This window comes from Phyllostomus discolor, chromosome 3, assembly GCF_004126475.2.
Source record: "Phyllostomus discolor isolate MPI-MPIP mPhyDis1 chromosome 3, mPhyDis1.pri.v3, whole genome shotgun sequence".
Taxonomy (NCBI): Eukaryota; Metazoa; Chordata; class Mammalia; order Chiroptera; family Phyllostomidae; genus Phyllostomus; species Phyllostomus discolor.
In genome coordinates, this window is record NC_040905.2 from 124,559,161 (window position 1) to 124,576,389 (window position 17,229).

The 17,229-nt window shown below is 37.8% G+C and overlaps 1 protein-coding gene across 1 annotated transcript in view; it reads right to left on the bottom strand.

Moving 5' to 3' along the window:
- The window catches only part of LOC114504532 (ATP-binding cassette sub-family A member 3-like), a 244,777-nt gene that overhangs the window by 164,825 nt on the left and 62,723 nt on the right, over positions 1 to 17,229 (bottom strand). The window contains exons 11-12 of the mRNA XM_028522197.2: positions 15,159 to 15,276; positions 258 to 412 (exon numbers count right to left, since the gene is read on the bottom strand). Of these exons, the coding sequence (XP_028377998.1) occupies positions 258 to 412; positions 15,159 to 15,276 (273 nt within the window). The remainder of the gene's footprint in view (positions 1 to 257; positions 413 to 15,158; positions 15,277 to 17,229) is intronic.

A 17,229-nucleotide genomic window follows, 5' to 3' on the forward strand; every position in this document is an offset into this window, starting at 1 on the left:
CACTACATAATGATAAAGGGAACAATCCAACAAGAGGATATAACCCTAGTAAACATTCATGCAACTATCATAGGGGCACCTAAATATGTAAAGGAAACCTTGATGGACATAAAGGGAGAGGTCGACAGCACTGCAATCAGAGACAGGGATTTTAACACCCCATTGACTTCAATGGATAGATATTTCAGACAGAAAATCAACAAGGAGACAGAGGCCTAAAGCGACACACTATATAATTTAAAAAATCGCTGACTCACCATAAAGTAGAAATAAAGGTGTTCTGATAGTGTCAAGTCATTAAACAACAAGTCATGCTGTGGGCAGAAGCCCATGTTTTTTCGAATATCAATTATGTTCTTTGAGATGGCATATCCATTAATGTAGACCTCTCCTCTGGTTGGAAGGTAGAGACCTACAAGTAAACAGAAAACATGACAGAAGCTGAGATTTGGTAACAGAACATGATAAGACATTGCAAATTAGTAAGCATCTCAAACATCTGAGTGGCATAATTAGCTATATTTTAATTTTCTTTTCTTTTTGCTCATATATACTAATTTGTTATAATCAATAAGGGAAATATTGCTAGTAAAAACATTTAAACATTTTCCTATCTTCCAATATATTTCCATTAAATCATCCAGTTAACTATATTTTTGAACCATACTAGGTACTAAGTAGATGTTATGAAAAACATAACTATCCAGAATATAAAACTTTTGGTCCTTAAGAAATTTAAATATTAATAACAAGCTGTCCAGATTTTGTGAGAAAACTACTTGGTAATATGTAAAAAAGAAATCGTATAATCAATTACACTCTATAAATCATTTATTTTATTTTAAAGATATATTCTTAAAAATTGAGATATAACTCAATGGGCAAAAATTAAAATCTTTTCCACTAAGATCAGGAACAAGGCAAGGCTGTCCACTTTCACCACTTCTGTTCAATATAGTACTGGAAGTTTTAGCCACAGCAATCAGACAAGAAAAAGAAATAAAAGGCATTCAAATCGGAAAGGAGGAAACAAAACTGTCACTGTTTGCAGATGACATGATAGTATACATAGAAAATCCTATAGACTCTACCAAAAAACTGCTTGACCTAATAAATGAATTTGGCAAAACAGCGGGATACAAAGTCAATATCCAGAAGTGAAAGGCATTTCTGTACACCAACAATGAAACAGCAGAAACAGAGATCAAGGAAAAAATCCCATTTGAAATAGCAAAAAGAAAAATAAAATATCTAGGAATAAACCTAACCAAAGAGGTAAAAGATCTGTATTCAGAAAACTACACAACACTGAAGAAAGAAATCAAGGAAGACACAAACAAATGGAAACATATACCGTGTTCATGGATTGGAAGAATTAATATCATCAAAATGTCCATACTACCCAAAGCAATTTACACATTCAATGAAATTCCTATTAAAGTACCAATGGCATATTTCACAGACATAGAACAAACACTTCAACAATTTATATGGAATTATAAACGACCCCGAATAGCTGCTGCAATTTTGAGAAAGAAGAGTAAAGTAGGAGGGGTCACAATACCCGACACTAAACTATACTACAAGGCCACTGTAATCAAAACAGCCTGGTACTGGCATAAAAACAGGCACATAGACCAATGGAACAGAACAGAGAGCCCAGAAATAACCCCAAGTCTCTATGGTCAATTAATATTCGACAAAGGAGGCAGCAACATTAAATGGTATAAAAATAGCCTCTTCAACAAATGGTGTTGGGAGAACTGGACAGCCACGTGCAAAAAAATGAAACTTGAGCACCAACTTACACCATATACAAAAATAAATTCAAGGTGAATAAAAGACTTAAATATAAAACGTGACACCATTAAAGTTCTAGAGGAGAACGTAGGTAGGAAAATCTCAGATATTTCATGCAGAAACTTTTTTACTGACGTGTCCCCTAGAGCAAGGGACATAAAGGAAAGAATAAACAAATGGGACCTCGTCAAAATTAAAAGCTTCTGCACAGCTAAAGAAAACAGTATCAAAATTAAAAGAGAACCAACTATATGGGAAAACATATTTGCCAATGATACCTCAGACAAGGGTTTAATTTCCAAAATATATAAAGAACTTACACGACTCCACTCTAAGAAGACAAGGAATCCAATTAAAAAGTGGGCAAAGGACTTGAACAGACACTTCTCCAAGGAGGACATACAGAAAATCCAAAGACACATGAAACGATGTTCAATATCACTAGCTATCAGAGAGATGCAAATTAAAACCACAATGAGATACCACTTCACACCAGTCAGAATGGCCATCATAAGCAAAGCAACAAACAACAAGTGTTGGAGAGGTTGTGGAGAAAAGGGGACCCTAGTGCACTGCTGGTGGGACTGCAGACTGGTACAACCACTATGGAAAGCAGTATGGAACTTCCTCAGGAAAATAAAAATGGATCTGCCTTTTGACCCAGCAATTCCACTGCTGGGACTCTATCCTAAGAATACTAAAACACCAATCCAAAAGAACCTGTGCATCCCAATGTTCATAGCAGCACAATTTACAATAGCTAGATGCTGGAAGCAACCTAGATGCCCATCAGTAAATGAATGGATCAAAAAACTATGGTACATTTACACAATGGAATTCTATGCAGCAGAAAGAAAGAAGGAGCTCCTACCCTTTGCAACAGCGTGGGTGGAGCTGGAAAACATTATGCTTAGCGAAACAAGCCAGGCAGTGAAAGACAAATACCATATGATCTCACCTTTAATAGGAACCTAAATAACAAAACAAAGAAGCAAGCAAAATATAACCAAAGACACTGAAATAGAGGACAGGCTCATGGTGACGGGAGGGGAGAGAAGAGGGAATTTAAGGGGTCAGTAGGAAGGGCTCACAGGAACAAACTTAAAGGGCACATGGTCATAAACTAAGGGGAGGGTGGTAATGGGAGGGAAGTGGGGAGGGGGGAAAGGATTGGGGTTAAAAAGGAGAAAACTGTATTTGAACAATGATTAAAATATAATAAAAAAAGAAAAAAAATTGAGATATAGTTGACATATAATACTATATTACTTTCAGGTATAAAAAATAATGATTATATATATATATATATATATATATATATATATACTGTTTTTTAGAAATTTTATTTATTTTTAGACAGAGGGGAAGAGAGGGAGAAAAAGAGAGAAACACCAAAGTGAGAGAGAAACATCGATTGGTTTCCTCGTGTAGGTGACCCATCTGGGGATTGAACCTGCAACCCAGGCATGTGCCCTCACTGGGAATAGAATCAGAAAACTCTACTTTGCAGTACAATGCCCAACCAACAGAACCACATTGGTCAGGAGAGATATAGAAACATATTGTTAAGTGATCACCACAGTAAGTGTAGTTTACATTCATTACCATATATAGTTACAAATTATTTTTTATTGTTCAAGAACAGTTCTCTCCATTTCCCCCCCACCACTCCCACCTCCACCCTTGATCCTACCCCTTTTGGAGTTGACCATGTGTCCCTTATCGACCTTTCCCCTATTTTTCCCCATTATCCCTCTCCCCACCTCCCCTTGGTTAGTTTGTTCTTTATTTCATTGTCTCTGGTTATATTTTGCTTGCTTGTTTCTTTTGTTCATTACGATCAACCTATAGGTGAGATTAAATGGTATTTGTCCTTCAATTCCTGGCTTATATCACTTATCATAATGCTCTCCAGTTCCACCCATGCAGTTGCAAAGGGTAGGAACTCCCTTCTTCTTTCTTCTGTGTAGTATTCCATTGTGTAAATGTAACACTGTTTTTTTACCCACTCATCTACTGATGGGTACTTAGGCTGTTTTCAGATTTGGGCAATTACAAGTAACTATGAGTATAGGGGTGCACATATACTTGCAAATTGGTATTTCAGGATTCTTTTTAAAATTGTTGTTCAAGTACAGTTTTCTATATTTTCCATCAATCACTCCCCCAACCCAAGCCATCCGACCTCCCTCCCCGACCTCATCTCCTTGGTTTTGTCCATGTGTACTTTATAGTTGTTCCTGAAAATAGTTCCCCCATTTCCCTCCATAATACCCTCCCCACCTCCCCTCTAATTACTGTCAGTTTGTTCTTAATTTCATTGTCTCTGGTTATATTTTGCTTGCTTTTTTCTTTCATTATGTTCCAGTTAAAGGTTAAGATCATATATTTGTTCTTCAGTGCCTGGATTATTCCACTTAGCATAATGCTCTACAGTTCCATCCATACTGTCCCAGAGGGTAGGAGCTCCTTCTTTTTCTCAGGTGTATAGAATTCCATTGTGTAAATGTACTATAGTTTTTTGATTCATTCATTTACTGATGGGCACTTAGAATGTTTCTGGCTATTGTAAATTGTGCTGCTATGAACATTGGGGTGCATAGGTTTTTTGGATTGGTGTTTCAGGGTTCTTAGGATATAATTCCAGCCCTGAAATTGCTGGGTCAAAAGGCAGTACAATTTTTAGTTTTCTGAATAAATTCCATACTGTTTCCCACAGTGTTTGAACCAGTCTGCAATCCCACCAACAGTGCACTAGGGTTCCCTTTCTCCACATCCTCTCTAAAACTTGTTTCTTGATTTGTTTCTGATGGCCATTCTCACCAATGTGAAGTGGTACCTCATTGTGCTTTCAATTTGCATCTCTCTGATGGCTAGTGATGCTGGCATACTTTTTTTTCTCAGCCATCAGTTTTGTTATAGCAGCTTAAATTAATTGGGATTTAGTGTCTTTTTCTTTTTTATTTAAATTTTATTTTAATTATTGTTAAAGACCATTTTCTATGTTTTACTCCCATCCCAGCCCAACCACCCAGCCCTCCCCACCTCCTTCCCATTTCCACCCACCCCTAGTTTTTGTCCATGTGTCCTTTATACTTGTTCCTGTAAGCCCTTCCCCCTTTCCCCTGAAATTCCCTCCCCTCTCCCCTCTAAACACTGTCAGCCTGTTTTCTATTTCAGCGTCTTTGGTTATATTTTGCTTGTTTCTTTGTTTTGTTGATTAGGTTCCTGTTAAAGGTGAGATCATATGGTATTTGTCTGTCATCACCTGGGTTATTTCACTTAGTATAATGCTCTCCAGTTCCATCCATGCTGTTGCAAAGGGTAGGAGCTCCTTCTTTCTTTCTCCCGTGTAGAAGTCCATTGTGTAAATATACCATAGTTTTTTGATCCATTCATTTACTGTTGGGCACCTAGGTTGCCAATAACACTTGGCTATTGTAAATTGTGCTGCTATGAACATTGGGGTGCATAGGTTCTTTTGGATTGGTGTTTCAGGGTTCTTAGGATATAATCCCGGCAGTGGAATTGCTGTGGCAAAAGGCAGTTACATTTTTAGTTTTCTGAGGAAATTCCATACTGTTTTCCATAGTGGTTGTACCAGTGTGCTATCCCACCAACAGTGTACTAGGGTCCCTTTTTCTCCACAGCCTCTCCAACACTTGTTTGTTGCTTTGTTTATGATGGCCATTCTGACTGGTGTGAAGTGGTATCTCATTGTGGTTTTAATTTGCATCTCTCTGATGGCTAGTGATATTGAACATTGTTTCATGTGTCTTTGGATTTTCTGTATGTCCTCCTTGGAGAAGTGTCTGTTCAGGTCTTTTGCCCATTTTTTAATTGGGTTGCTTGTCTTAGAATAGAGTCATGTGAGTTCTTTACATATTTTGGAATTTAAACCCATGTTTGAGGTATTATTGGCAAATCTGTTTTCCCATATGGTTGGTTCTCTTTTCATTTTAATAGTTTTCTTTAGTCGTGCAGAAACTTTTCATTTTGATGAGGTCCCACTTGTTTATTCTTTCCTTTATGCCCCTTGCTCTAGGGGACATATCTGGGAAAATACTGCTGTGTGAAATATCTGAGATTTTCCTGCCTATATTCTCCTCTAGACTTTAATGGTGTCATGACTTGTATTTAAATCTTTTATCCACCTTGAATTTGTTTTTGTGTATGCTGTAAGTTGGTGGTAAAGTTTCATTTTTTGCATGTAGCTGTCCAGCTCTCCCAACAACATTTGTTGAAGAGGCTATTTTTACTCCACTTTATGCTGCTGCCCCCTTTGTCAAAAATTAACTGACCACAGAGACTTGGGTTTATTGGTGGGCTTTCTGTTCTGTTCCATTGATCCATGTGTCTGTTCTTATGCCAGTACCAGGCTGTTTTGACTACAGTGGCCTTGTAACACATTTTGGTATCGGTTATTGTGATCCCTACTAGTTTGCTCTTTTTTTTTCTCAAAATTGCCGCAGCTATTCAGGGTTGTTTATAGTTCATATAAATTTTTGAAGTATTTCTTCTATGTCTGTGAAATATGCCTTTGGTACTTTAATAGATATTGCATTGAATCTATCAATTGCTTTGGGTGATATGGACATTGCAATGATAAATCTTCTGATCCATGAACATGGTATACATTTCCATTTGTTTGTGTCTTCCTTGATTTCTTTCTTCAGTGTTGTGTAGTTTTCTGAATACAGGTCTTTCACCTCCTTGGTTAGGTTTATTCCTAGGTATTTTATTTTTTTTGTTACTAGATCAAATGGGACTTTTTTCCTGATACCTGCTTCTGATGTTTCATTGCTGGCATACAAAGTTGTTGGTATACAGAAATGACTTTGATTTCTGGATATTGACTTTGTATCCCACTGTTTTGCTTAATTTACTTATTAGGTCGAGAAGTTTTTTGTTGGAGTGTATAGGATTTTCTCTGCACATTATCATGTCATCTGCAACCAATGCCAGTTTTGCTTCCTCCTTTCTAATTTGGATGCCTTTTATTACTTTTTCTTGTATGACTTCTGTGGTTATGACTTGTAATACTATTTTGAATGGGAGTGGAAAAGCAGACATCATTTTCAGGTTCCTGATTTAGTGGGTAAGACTTTCATTTTTGTCCATCGAGTATTATCTTAGAGGTGGGTCTCTCACATGTGGCCTTTATTACATCAAGGACTGCTCCCTCTATTTCCATTTTGCTGAGTGTTTTTATCATAAATGGGTGCTGTATCTTATCAAAAGCTTTTCCCACATGTACTGATATGATCATGTGCTTTTTGTCTTTCCTTTTGTTTATGTGATGTATTGTTTATTGATTTGCAAATATTGTACCATCCTTGCATCCCTGGGATGAGCACCACTTGATCATGGTGTATGATCTTTTTAATATATTGCTGAATGTGGTTTGCCAATATTTGGTTGAGGATTTTAGCGGCTATATTGATCAGTGATATCGGCCTATAGTTGTCTTTCTTTATTGTGTCAGTATTTGATATTAGAATTAGGATGATGCTGGCTTCATAAAGGGTTTGGGAGTCTTCCATCTTCTTGGATTTTCTGGAATATTCTGTGGAAAGGGTTTAGCTCCTCCTTAAATGCTCCATAAAATTCTCCTGTGAAATCATTCAGTCCAGGGCTTTTGCATACTGGGACTTTTTTGATTACTGTTTCAATTTCATCTGCTGTTATTGGCCTGTTCAGGCTTTCTGCTTATTCATTCAGTTTTCGAATACTGTAGTTTTCTAGAAATTTGTCTATTTCACATAGGTTGTCAATTTTCAGCTTTCCCAATTCCCCCCCTCCACCCTGCACCACCCATCCCTCCAGCATTCCCCCCATCTTATTTCATGTCCATGAGTTTTACATATAAGTTCCTTTTCCTATTTTGACCTCTCCCATCTTTTTAATGCCTGCCAATTATGCTTCTACTTCCCTGTAACTTTTTCTCCCTATCTTTTCCTTCCCCTTCCCACTGAAAACCCTCCATGTAATGTTCATTTCTCTTATTCTGTCCCTGTTCTAGTTGTTTGTTTAGTTTTTTTTTGTTTTTCTTCTCTCTTTTTTTAGGTTCATTTTTTGACAGTTGTGAGTTTGTTATCATTTTACTGTTCATATTTTTTATCTTTTTCTTAGATAAGTCCCTTTAACATTTCATACAATAATGGTTTGGTGGTGATGAACAACTTTAACTTGACTTTATCAGGGAAGCACTTTATCTGCCCTTCCATTCTAAGTGATACCTTTGCTTGATAGAGTATTAGTATTCTTGGATATAGGTCCTTGCCTTTCATGACTTCAAATAATTCTTTCCAGCCCCTTCTTGCCAGCAAGGATTTTTTTTCCCTATAAATCAACTGATAGTCTTATGGGCACTCTTTTGTAGGTAACTCTTCCCTCTTGCTGCTTTTGAGATTCTCTCTTTGCCTTTAATATTGGGTAACTTAATGATGATGTGCCTTGGTGTGTTTGTCTTTGAGTCCAACTTCTTTGGGACTCTCTGGGATTCCTGAAAGTCTACTTCCTTCACCAGATTGGGAAAGTTTTCCTTCATTATTTGTTCAAATAAGTTTTCAATTTTTTGGTCTTGTTTTCCTTCTGGTAACTATTGAATTTGGATATTGGAATGTTTCAGGTTGTTCCAGAGAGTCCTAAGTCTCTCTTCATTTTTTTGAATTCTTCTTTCATTATGTTCTGGTTGGATGTTTATTACATCCTTTTGTTCTAAATCATTGATTTGAGTCCTGGTTTCCTTCCGGTTACTGTTGGTTCCCTGAATATTTTGCTTTATTTCATTTTGGGTATCTTTCATTTTTCAACCAAGCTCAGTCAGTTCTGTGAGCATTTCGGCTACCAGGGCTTTAAATTCTCCATCAGATAGGTTGGCTATCTCCTCATCGCTTAGCTCTCTTTCTGAAGTCTTTCTCTGTTCTTTCATTTTGGCCCTATTTCTTCCTTTGGGGCACTTGTGAAGTTGTGAGGGGGTGGGACTTTAGGTATTCACCTGGGCAGGGTAACCCTCCTTGTTGTGCTGTGGTGCTGCTAGTGTGGGAGGGGCCAGAGAGGAAATAATACAGCTTGCCTGCTCATCTCTAGCCCACTTGCCAACAAACTCTCATGTGAGACTGAGAGTTTCTCCCACTGCGGCTACCATGTAGTCCACAGACACCTCTGAGTCTCAGTTTTCCTTTAATGCAGCCCTGCCCTCATAGCCTGTGAACTTGCTTTAGCCAGCCCACCCCCACAGTTCACCACATTGCTGGGGTTCTCTCAATCCACCACCTTACAGGTCTGTTTGTTCCGGTTGATTGTTTCTTTAATTCCATGGTTGTCAGAGTTCCATGCAGTTTGGTTTCCAGGCACTTCTGTTTTTTTTTTTTTTATTGATTTTATATTGGTTGTTATCCTCCTTTTGGTTGTGCGAGGAAGTGAAGGGTTTCTACCTATGCTACCATCTTGGCTGGAAGTCACACTATCAGTTTTTGCCTATTCAGTATGATGTTGACTGTGAGTTTGACATATGGCCTTTTATATCTTGAAGGATGATCCATGTATTCCCACTTTGCTGAGAGTTTTAATTATAGATTTGATTTTATTGAATGCTATTTCTGCAACTGTTGAAATGATCATGTGATTTTTATGTTCTAGATTGTTTATGGGATCCATATTAATTTATTTGCAAATGCTGTCCTAGACTTGCATCCCCAGCATAAATCCCACTTGATTATGGTGTATGATCTTTTCACTGGGTTGCTGAATCCAGTTTCCTAATATTTTGTTGAGGATTTCAGTATCTATATTCATGAGGGATAGTGGCCTATTATTTTCTTTCTTTGTTGTGTCTTTACCTGCTTTTGGAATTAGGATAATACTGGCTTCACAAAAAGAGCTTGAAGTCTTCCCTATTTAAAATTTTTTGGAATTGTTTGGGGATAGGTGTTAATTTTTCTTTGAATGTTTGGTAAAATTTACCTGTGAAGCCATGCAGTATAGAACCTATATTTGTTAGGATGTTTTTGATTATTGCTTAATTTTCACTAGTTGTAATATATCTACTCAGATTCCCTGATTATTTCTGATTTAGTTTTGAAAGACTTTATTTTTCTAGGACTTTTTCCATTTTCCTAGGTTGTCCAATTTATTGGCATATGGTTGTTCATACTATTTTCTGACAATTCCTTGTATTTCTGTGATACCAGTTATTGCTTCTCCTCTTTCATTTCTGATTTTATCTATTTGGATCTGTTATTTTCTTGATGTCAATCTTGAAAGGTGTGTCAATCTTGTTTATCTTTTCAAAGAGTCAGCTCTTGGTTGCATTGACCTTTTGCCTTGTTCTTTTAGTCTCTATGTCAATTATTTCTATTCTGATATTTATTATTTCCTTTCTTGTAATTTCTATGGGCTTAATTTGTTGTTGTTTTAAGTGTAGGGTTAGTTTGTTCATTTGATATTTCTCTTGCTTCTTGTGGTATAAACCTCTCACAGGACTGCTTTTAGCATGTCCCATAGATTTGGGGTTAGATTTTGCTGTTGGGGGTGGTGCCCACAAGCCTGTACAAGGGAGGCAGGTACTTCTTCCCCTTCTTGGGGTACCATGGACTGAACTCACAGGGGAGATTGGATTTGCCTCCCATGTAGCCACATAGCTCAGCTCTCACCTGCCTGATTCTTGGTCAGATCTTCCCTAGGAGACAGTTTGAAAAACCCAGATATGCATGTCTCTGTGGTTTTCTTGCACCACCTAACTTAGGCAGATTGGGACAAAAGTCCTAGCCCTGTGTGGCACTCTGATCTCTCTGTGCAGCTGAACTCAGTGGGATGGGGCTCGGGCTCAGCTTTGCGTGGCTCCCCTGCACTGCTGAACTCAGCAATACAAAGCTAAGCTAAGTGATTCAATAGGTGAGGGAGGGGCACTGGTTGTGTTCTTGAGGTAAGGGAGACTGGTTCTATTTTCCAAGCTACACAGTTTAGTCACTGTCTGGGTATCTGGGAAGAACTTCCCCAGAGAAAAGAGGGCTCCTTAAAGTCACTGGGGGTGTAGCCAGCAGACCCCTCTGCAGACACTAGTATGGCAGTATGGCCTTGCTAGCAGTGAGTCCAGACCATGCACTCCCCAGGATAGTGCTGTAACAGTATGAGCACTCGTTCTTGAGGGGTTGTGGACTGAGTCTCTCAGGTGAACTGAATCTGCACTGATTTTCACTGCCAGATGCTACATGGGCTCTTCCTTCTATCTCTGTTCCCCTGAGTTGGGAATCCCTGCATGAGGTTTAGACTCCATGCTCCTAGGGGGAGGGAGTTTTGAAGTGATATCTCTCTGCCTTCTCAGCTGCCACTGCACCTGAGTGTGAGGATTATCACTTTCCACAACTCCTCTCTTCTTACTGGTCTGTTTGTGATTTCTTCTGTAAATCCTTGTTCATTATAATTCAATTCAGCTAGTCTTCATTTTTTTGTTTTTGTTTTTTTTTTTTTTTTTTTTTTTAGAATAATCCAAACTTTATTTCTCCTGCTTTTTAGGGCATAAAACTTTGACAAGTACACACACACACACACACACACACACTTTGGAAACTTTCCTGTCACTATTTTTTCAAACAGCATTTCTATCCCTTACTCTTTTTCTTCTCCTTTTGGTATTCCTAAGATCAAATGTTGTTGCATTTCATGTTGTCTTGCAGTTCCCTTAAGCTATCCTCATACTTTTTAGTCTTTTTTCATGCAGCTGCTCTACCTGGTTATTTCTTTCTACTTTGTCTTCTACCTCACTAATTTGGTCCTCTGTTTCATCCAATATGCTTGTAATTCCTTCTAGTGTGTTTATTTTAGAAATTGTATTCCCCTTTTCTTCCTGGTTCTTGTTTATAGTTTATGTTTTCTTTTTCATATTATTGTAGTTCTCACCCAATTTGTTGTAGTTGTGAGTTCCTTGACCATCCTTATATTCTTTTGAATTCTATATCTGATAGTTTGCTTGTCAGTATTTCATTTAGCTCTTTCACTGGAGAGTCTTCTATTTCTTTCAATTTCAGGTTCTTTCTTTGCCTCCCTATTTTAGGTGAATCTTCATTTGTTTGTGAGATTCCTGATGCTCTGCTTTGCTAGCTGTCTTCGTATGGTGAACTTTTATGGTGCAAGTTCTATGGGACTCAGTAGTGTGATCTCTTTGATTTCCTCATCTGGATGCTCTAGAATTGCCCTTTTTTCCCATTTGAGTGGGCTTTCTTGTTATACTTGGGTTTTACTGGTTGGTGGCTTCTTTGTTGGTGGATTCTCTCCTCGAGGGGGTTTACTGGTATGCAGAAGTCCCACCTTGTCTTGTATGTGATCTGGGACAGGGCAAAGGTGGAGTGGATTATGACAGCAGGAGAGTATTCTATGGGATTTAAAGTATCAACAAGTAGAGAACAGATAGGAGATCCTTTGGAGAAGTACATCAATAACCATGGTATTTTACCAAACAAGTTAATTGTTTTAAAAAGTAAAAAAGAGATAAGACTCTTGTTAGAGGGATAAAAGAATGTGAGCTGACTTCAGAAAGCAGAGTGCTTATGCTAGGTTAGATGGTGACATATAGTGAGAGTAAGGAATAGAAATTTGGGGTAGTGTGCAAGAGAATGAAGTTAACCACAATAGTAATAAAGCTCAGGGAGGTAGTGGACCAAGACCAGGGAAGGATGCTGTGTGGGATTTGGAACAACAATAATAAGACAAGAAATATATGATTTGATAAAAAGAATAAAAAGTAAAAGACCAAGAGTAGTGTATGTATAGGAAAATGAGCGAAGTGAAAGAAGAGAAATTGAAATGCAACATGAAAGGGACAACAAAGAAAACCAGCTAAACAGTGAAATAAAACAATCAAAACAAAGAAAACTACACAGAAGGAAAAGAAATAAATAACTAGGGGTGGGGGGTAATGGGGGGAAGGGGGGAGGGTTGGGTGGGTGGGCTGGAATGGGAGTAGGGGGGAGAAAACTGTACTTGAACAATGATTAAAATAAAAATAAAAAAGAAATAAATAAAAAGTAAAAGAATAAAAAATAACAAAAAATACAAAATAAAAGTAAAAGTAAAAAATAAAATGCAAGTTTGTAGGATGGTGAAGTGAATTTTGTCTCAGTTCTTGGCATTAGCCTAGATTTCTCTCTAGCTCTGTCTTTGATTTTTTTACAGCTCTAGGACTTATTGTCTTACATTGGAAGAAAAAAGGGGGGAAAAGCCTCCTGATGACTCTAAACCCACCAAGTGGTTCTGCTGGTCTTTCTGGATGCTGTAGGCAGAAGGGGCCTGGGCTCCATTTTTTTCCCTTTCCTGTGGTTCTGCACTGGGGGCTAGGTCTGGGCTCCAATATTCACAGGCATCCAGCCTATAGCCCAAGTCCTCGGAGTGCTGTGCAGCCCCCACTGTACATAGGTGCTGTGCTGGTGCCTTTAATTCACCTTGTACCACCCTTTGATTAGTCAGTGAGGTGCACTACATAGGAGCAACTGGCAGCATTTCTCCCTCTTTGCTGGTCTGGGTGCTGTGCACATGCAGAGTCCCTTCAGGGCAATATAGTTCCCCTATTAAATTAAGCCTCTCTGAGGACTGATACCCCTTTGAGCCCCTGCTGCCCCACTTTGATCAGTTCATGAGGTGCCCTGATTTGGAGCAAATCGCATCCCTCCTCATCCCTCTTTGCTGGTGAGAGTTCCTTGCACAGTGGCTGCAAGCTGTTTTTTTTAATTATTATTTTTGCAAATTACCCTTTGTTGCAGCTGTCTATTCTTTACAAGCTCCTGGCTTTTCACACAGCCCAACTCTCTGATCAGTCCTGAGACTACCCGGGTCAGGGTCTATTGCAGCCCAACTCTTCTCTCATTTCTAGCTGTCACCTGGTTCCCCAATTCCTCTGGTACTGTCTCAACCGGCGACCACAGTCTCAGTGGGGGAACACCACCTGTGTGTCTCCCACTGTTGTCTTTATTCCCCTCAGTGACTTCATGTATCCAGGTCTCTCCTGGTATGGGAGTGGCTTCCCTGCTCTTGGAAAGGAAGGAGATATGAAGTTACAATCACTGATCCGGCTCTCCTCCAAAGCTTCTGCAGCAGCCACCATCCCTGGCACCAAGCCAGGGGACTGCAGCAGCCATGGTCCTGGCACAGGTTCCAGGGACCTTATCATCCCTATGCAATTTCCTTACCATCTGTTTTTCAACATCCTCTGCAATCTTTGGCTTCCAAACTTCATATAAGCTGGGATTCTGTTGGCTGTTCAGTCTGTTCTTCAGAGGATTGGCTAGGTGTCCCAGTGGGGTACGTGAGCAAATGGATTCAGCTCCCACTTACCTCACCACCATCTTCCAGAATCTTTAGTTGTTTATTTAGGTTGATTGCTCTGGAATTTTGCTGTAAATATGGTTTGTAGCCATGAATAGGTGGGTGTAGCTTCCAACTACTCTGCAACCATTTTGAAATCTCCTTTGACATTAATTTTGTATTAAGAAGAGGCTATTTTATATCAATTATTAGGCTCAGCCCTGTTCCAGTATAGTATAGTTCCAGTATAGTATATTCTGAGAAATTATACTAATTTCTCATAATTATACTAATTTAACACACAGCCTGGGATTCACTATCCTAATGGTCCTGAGTATTCCTTAACTTTTCTTCCTTCCTGGTGAATGGAATGTTTCTAAAGTATAAAACTTCATAAAATATCCTTCTATAGCTTCTTATTTCTCTCAGTTTAGATTCTAAAAGTTTAGAAATTTAGATTCTAAACTTCATAGCATGGATTCCCTCAAACCTCTTTTGATTTGACCTTTTGAGTATGCATACAGATTCATCTTTTGCCATTAAATTCCTTATTTGATCTAGTTATATAGTTAATTTCTGCTTTTAATTCTTCTGGTCTTCACTATACTCATAATATTCTTTTCTCCTTCCTTTCATAGCCCTTTATGCCTTCTATTTGCCTCAGATTTGATGTCACTTCCCTATTTCTCATCACCAGAACACAGTGGGTGTCATTGTATTGAGTGAATAACATCCTACATATTGATATGATATCTACCTTCTAACTTATGGTGTAAGTTTCAAGATTTGTGTCTGTTTTTCCATTAGAGTATAAAATAGGGTATAACAACCTTGTAAACACCACTGTATTATAAATTCCTATGAAAGAATTTGCATATAAAATATTTCACTGAATAAATGAAAAAAAATTACTATATCACCTGAGCATCTTGCTTGGAAGTAATTGAAAATATAATAACACAAACACTAGAATAACATACTCAACACCAAAAGTTATTGATTGATTTACAGTCTTAGAAGGAATGTGACTTTTGCTCAGAACAGAGCTGAATACATACCTGTGAGAATAGACAAGGTTGTGGTTTTTCCTGCCCCATTTTCTCCTAGAAGAATAGTGATCTGCCCCTTATACAAGTTCAATGATATGTCGTTTACTGCTACTTTGTCACCAAATTCCTAAGAAATAAAACAATTAAAATGATACCTGCATTATCGCTTCTAAAAGACAATCATATCCTCTTGATATGATTGCTTCATATCAAGAAGAATCAACATTATATCAGACTCATATTGCAAAAAAATAATGTTCTGAACATGAAACAATATTTGCAGGTGCACTGAGTTTATATGATAGTCAAAATAAGTGTGAAGGTACAGTGCTTTGTATACGTATCCATATTTGGTAATGAAAATGAAGAATATCTGTCTATATTCTATATATGAAGACTTGTAACATATTATTTATGAGCTCACTCAATTGAAGCAAAAGCTGGGAAGCTCACAGAAGCTGCCACCAATAATCAGAAGAGTTGATGACATTATTTCAGCCAAAAGTTTGATGATTCACAAAAACATGCCCATAAATTCTTAAGATTCTAAGCAGGAGTTGGCAAAGTCATATATGGCCCATCATCTGTTTTTGTACAGCCAATGAGCTAACAATGATTTTTATGTTTTTAAAGACTTGTAAAAAATTAATAAAAAAGAATATGATCTCACCTATAAGTGGAACCTAATCAACAAAACAAACAAGCAAAATATAACGAGAGACATTAAAATTAAGAGCAGACTGACAGTAACCACAGGGGAGGTAGGAGGGGATAATGGGGGGGGAAGAGTAAGGGTTTTCAGGAACATGTATGAAGGAAACACAGACAAAACCAAAGCAGGCAGGATCAAGAGTGAGAAGTGGGGATGGCTGGGGTGGGGGCAGGAGTAGTGGGGGAAAATGGAGACAACTGTACTTGAACAACAAAAAATAAAATAGAATAAAATTTAAAAAAATGTACACCACACACTGTTTATATGAACTTTAAAGTAGTTATCCAGTGCTTTACAGAAAAAATGTTTGAAAACCCTACTAAAGTGTATTTTGGAAACTCCTAGTACTTTGGTCTGAAATTAGAAACCCTGTGGTTTTCAAGAACTCACCTCAGTGAATCTAAAATCTGCCTGTAGGTACCTGTCATTAGCAAATCCTAACTACAAAGCAAACAAAGAATTAAATTTCAGGGAATGCAGTTCATAGGTTCTCTCTTGCGATATAGGAAAAACTATAGAAAAAGGTGTTAATATTGCCAAATTAACAATAGACCATCCAGGAGAGTGTGTCTACAAACTTTGGACTTCCCAATAGTAACAATATTGACATTTTAGATTAAAGTATTCTTTGTTTTGGGAGGGCTATCCTGTAATTTATAGGATATTTAGGAGCTTCCTTGTAGATGCCAGTAGGACTCCTTCCCTTGGTTATGACAACCTTCCAGGGGAAATAATCATCGTTCTAGAAATCAGCTGCCCTAGGGAATCTAATTTTCTCTTATAAATTCAATTACCTTATAGATAGTGATAATACTATATTCTGTTTTAATCATAATCTCTCTCCAAAGTTGTAGTTCTATATCTTCAAATGCCTACCAGGAACATATGTTTAAGTATTTATACCATCTCAAATTTAGTATGTTTAAAACTCTGGTCATTATCAAGCCCTAAATATATAGTACTCAACTGTACTCCTTAGGTCAGTGAATGGCTTCCAAATTCACCTAGATGTACAAACCAGAAACCTGAATATAACCCTATACTTCACTGCTATTAACTACTGTATGCAATAAATCACCAACTCCAATTAATTAGTTTAGACCATAAGTGATCATTCTTCATTCAAAAACTATTTACTGAATGCCCATTGTATACGAGGCATTGTGTTATGTGTTAGAGTTACATCTAGAAATAAGTGATACATAGTCCATGCTTTAATGAAGCTTTGGTAAAGGGAGATAGGGAAAAAGAGTAAAGGTACATAAAAATAATTATGAATTATGGTAAAAATAATAAAACAAAGGGCCTAAAAAGTGCAAAGGGTGATGGCATTGCATGTGAAACAAGTATTTATTTATAACAGACATC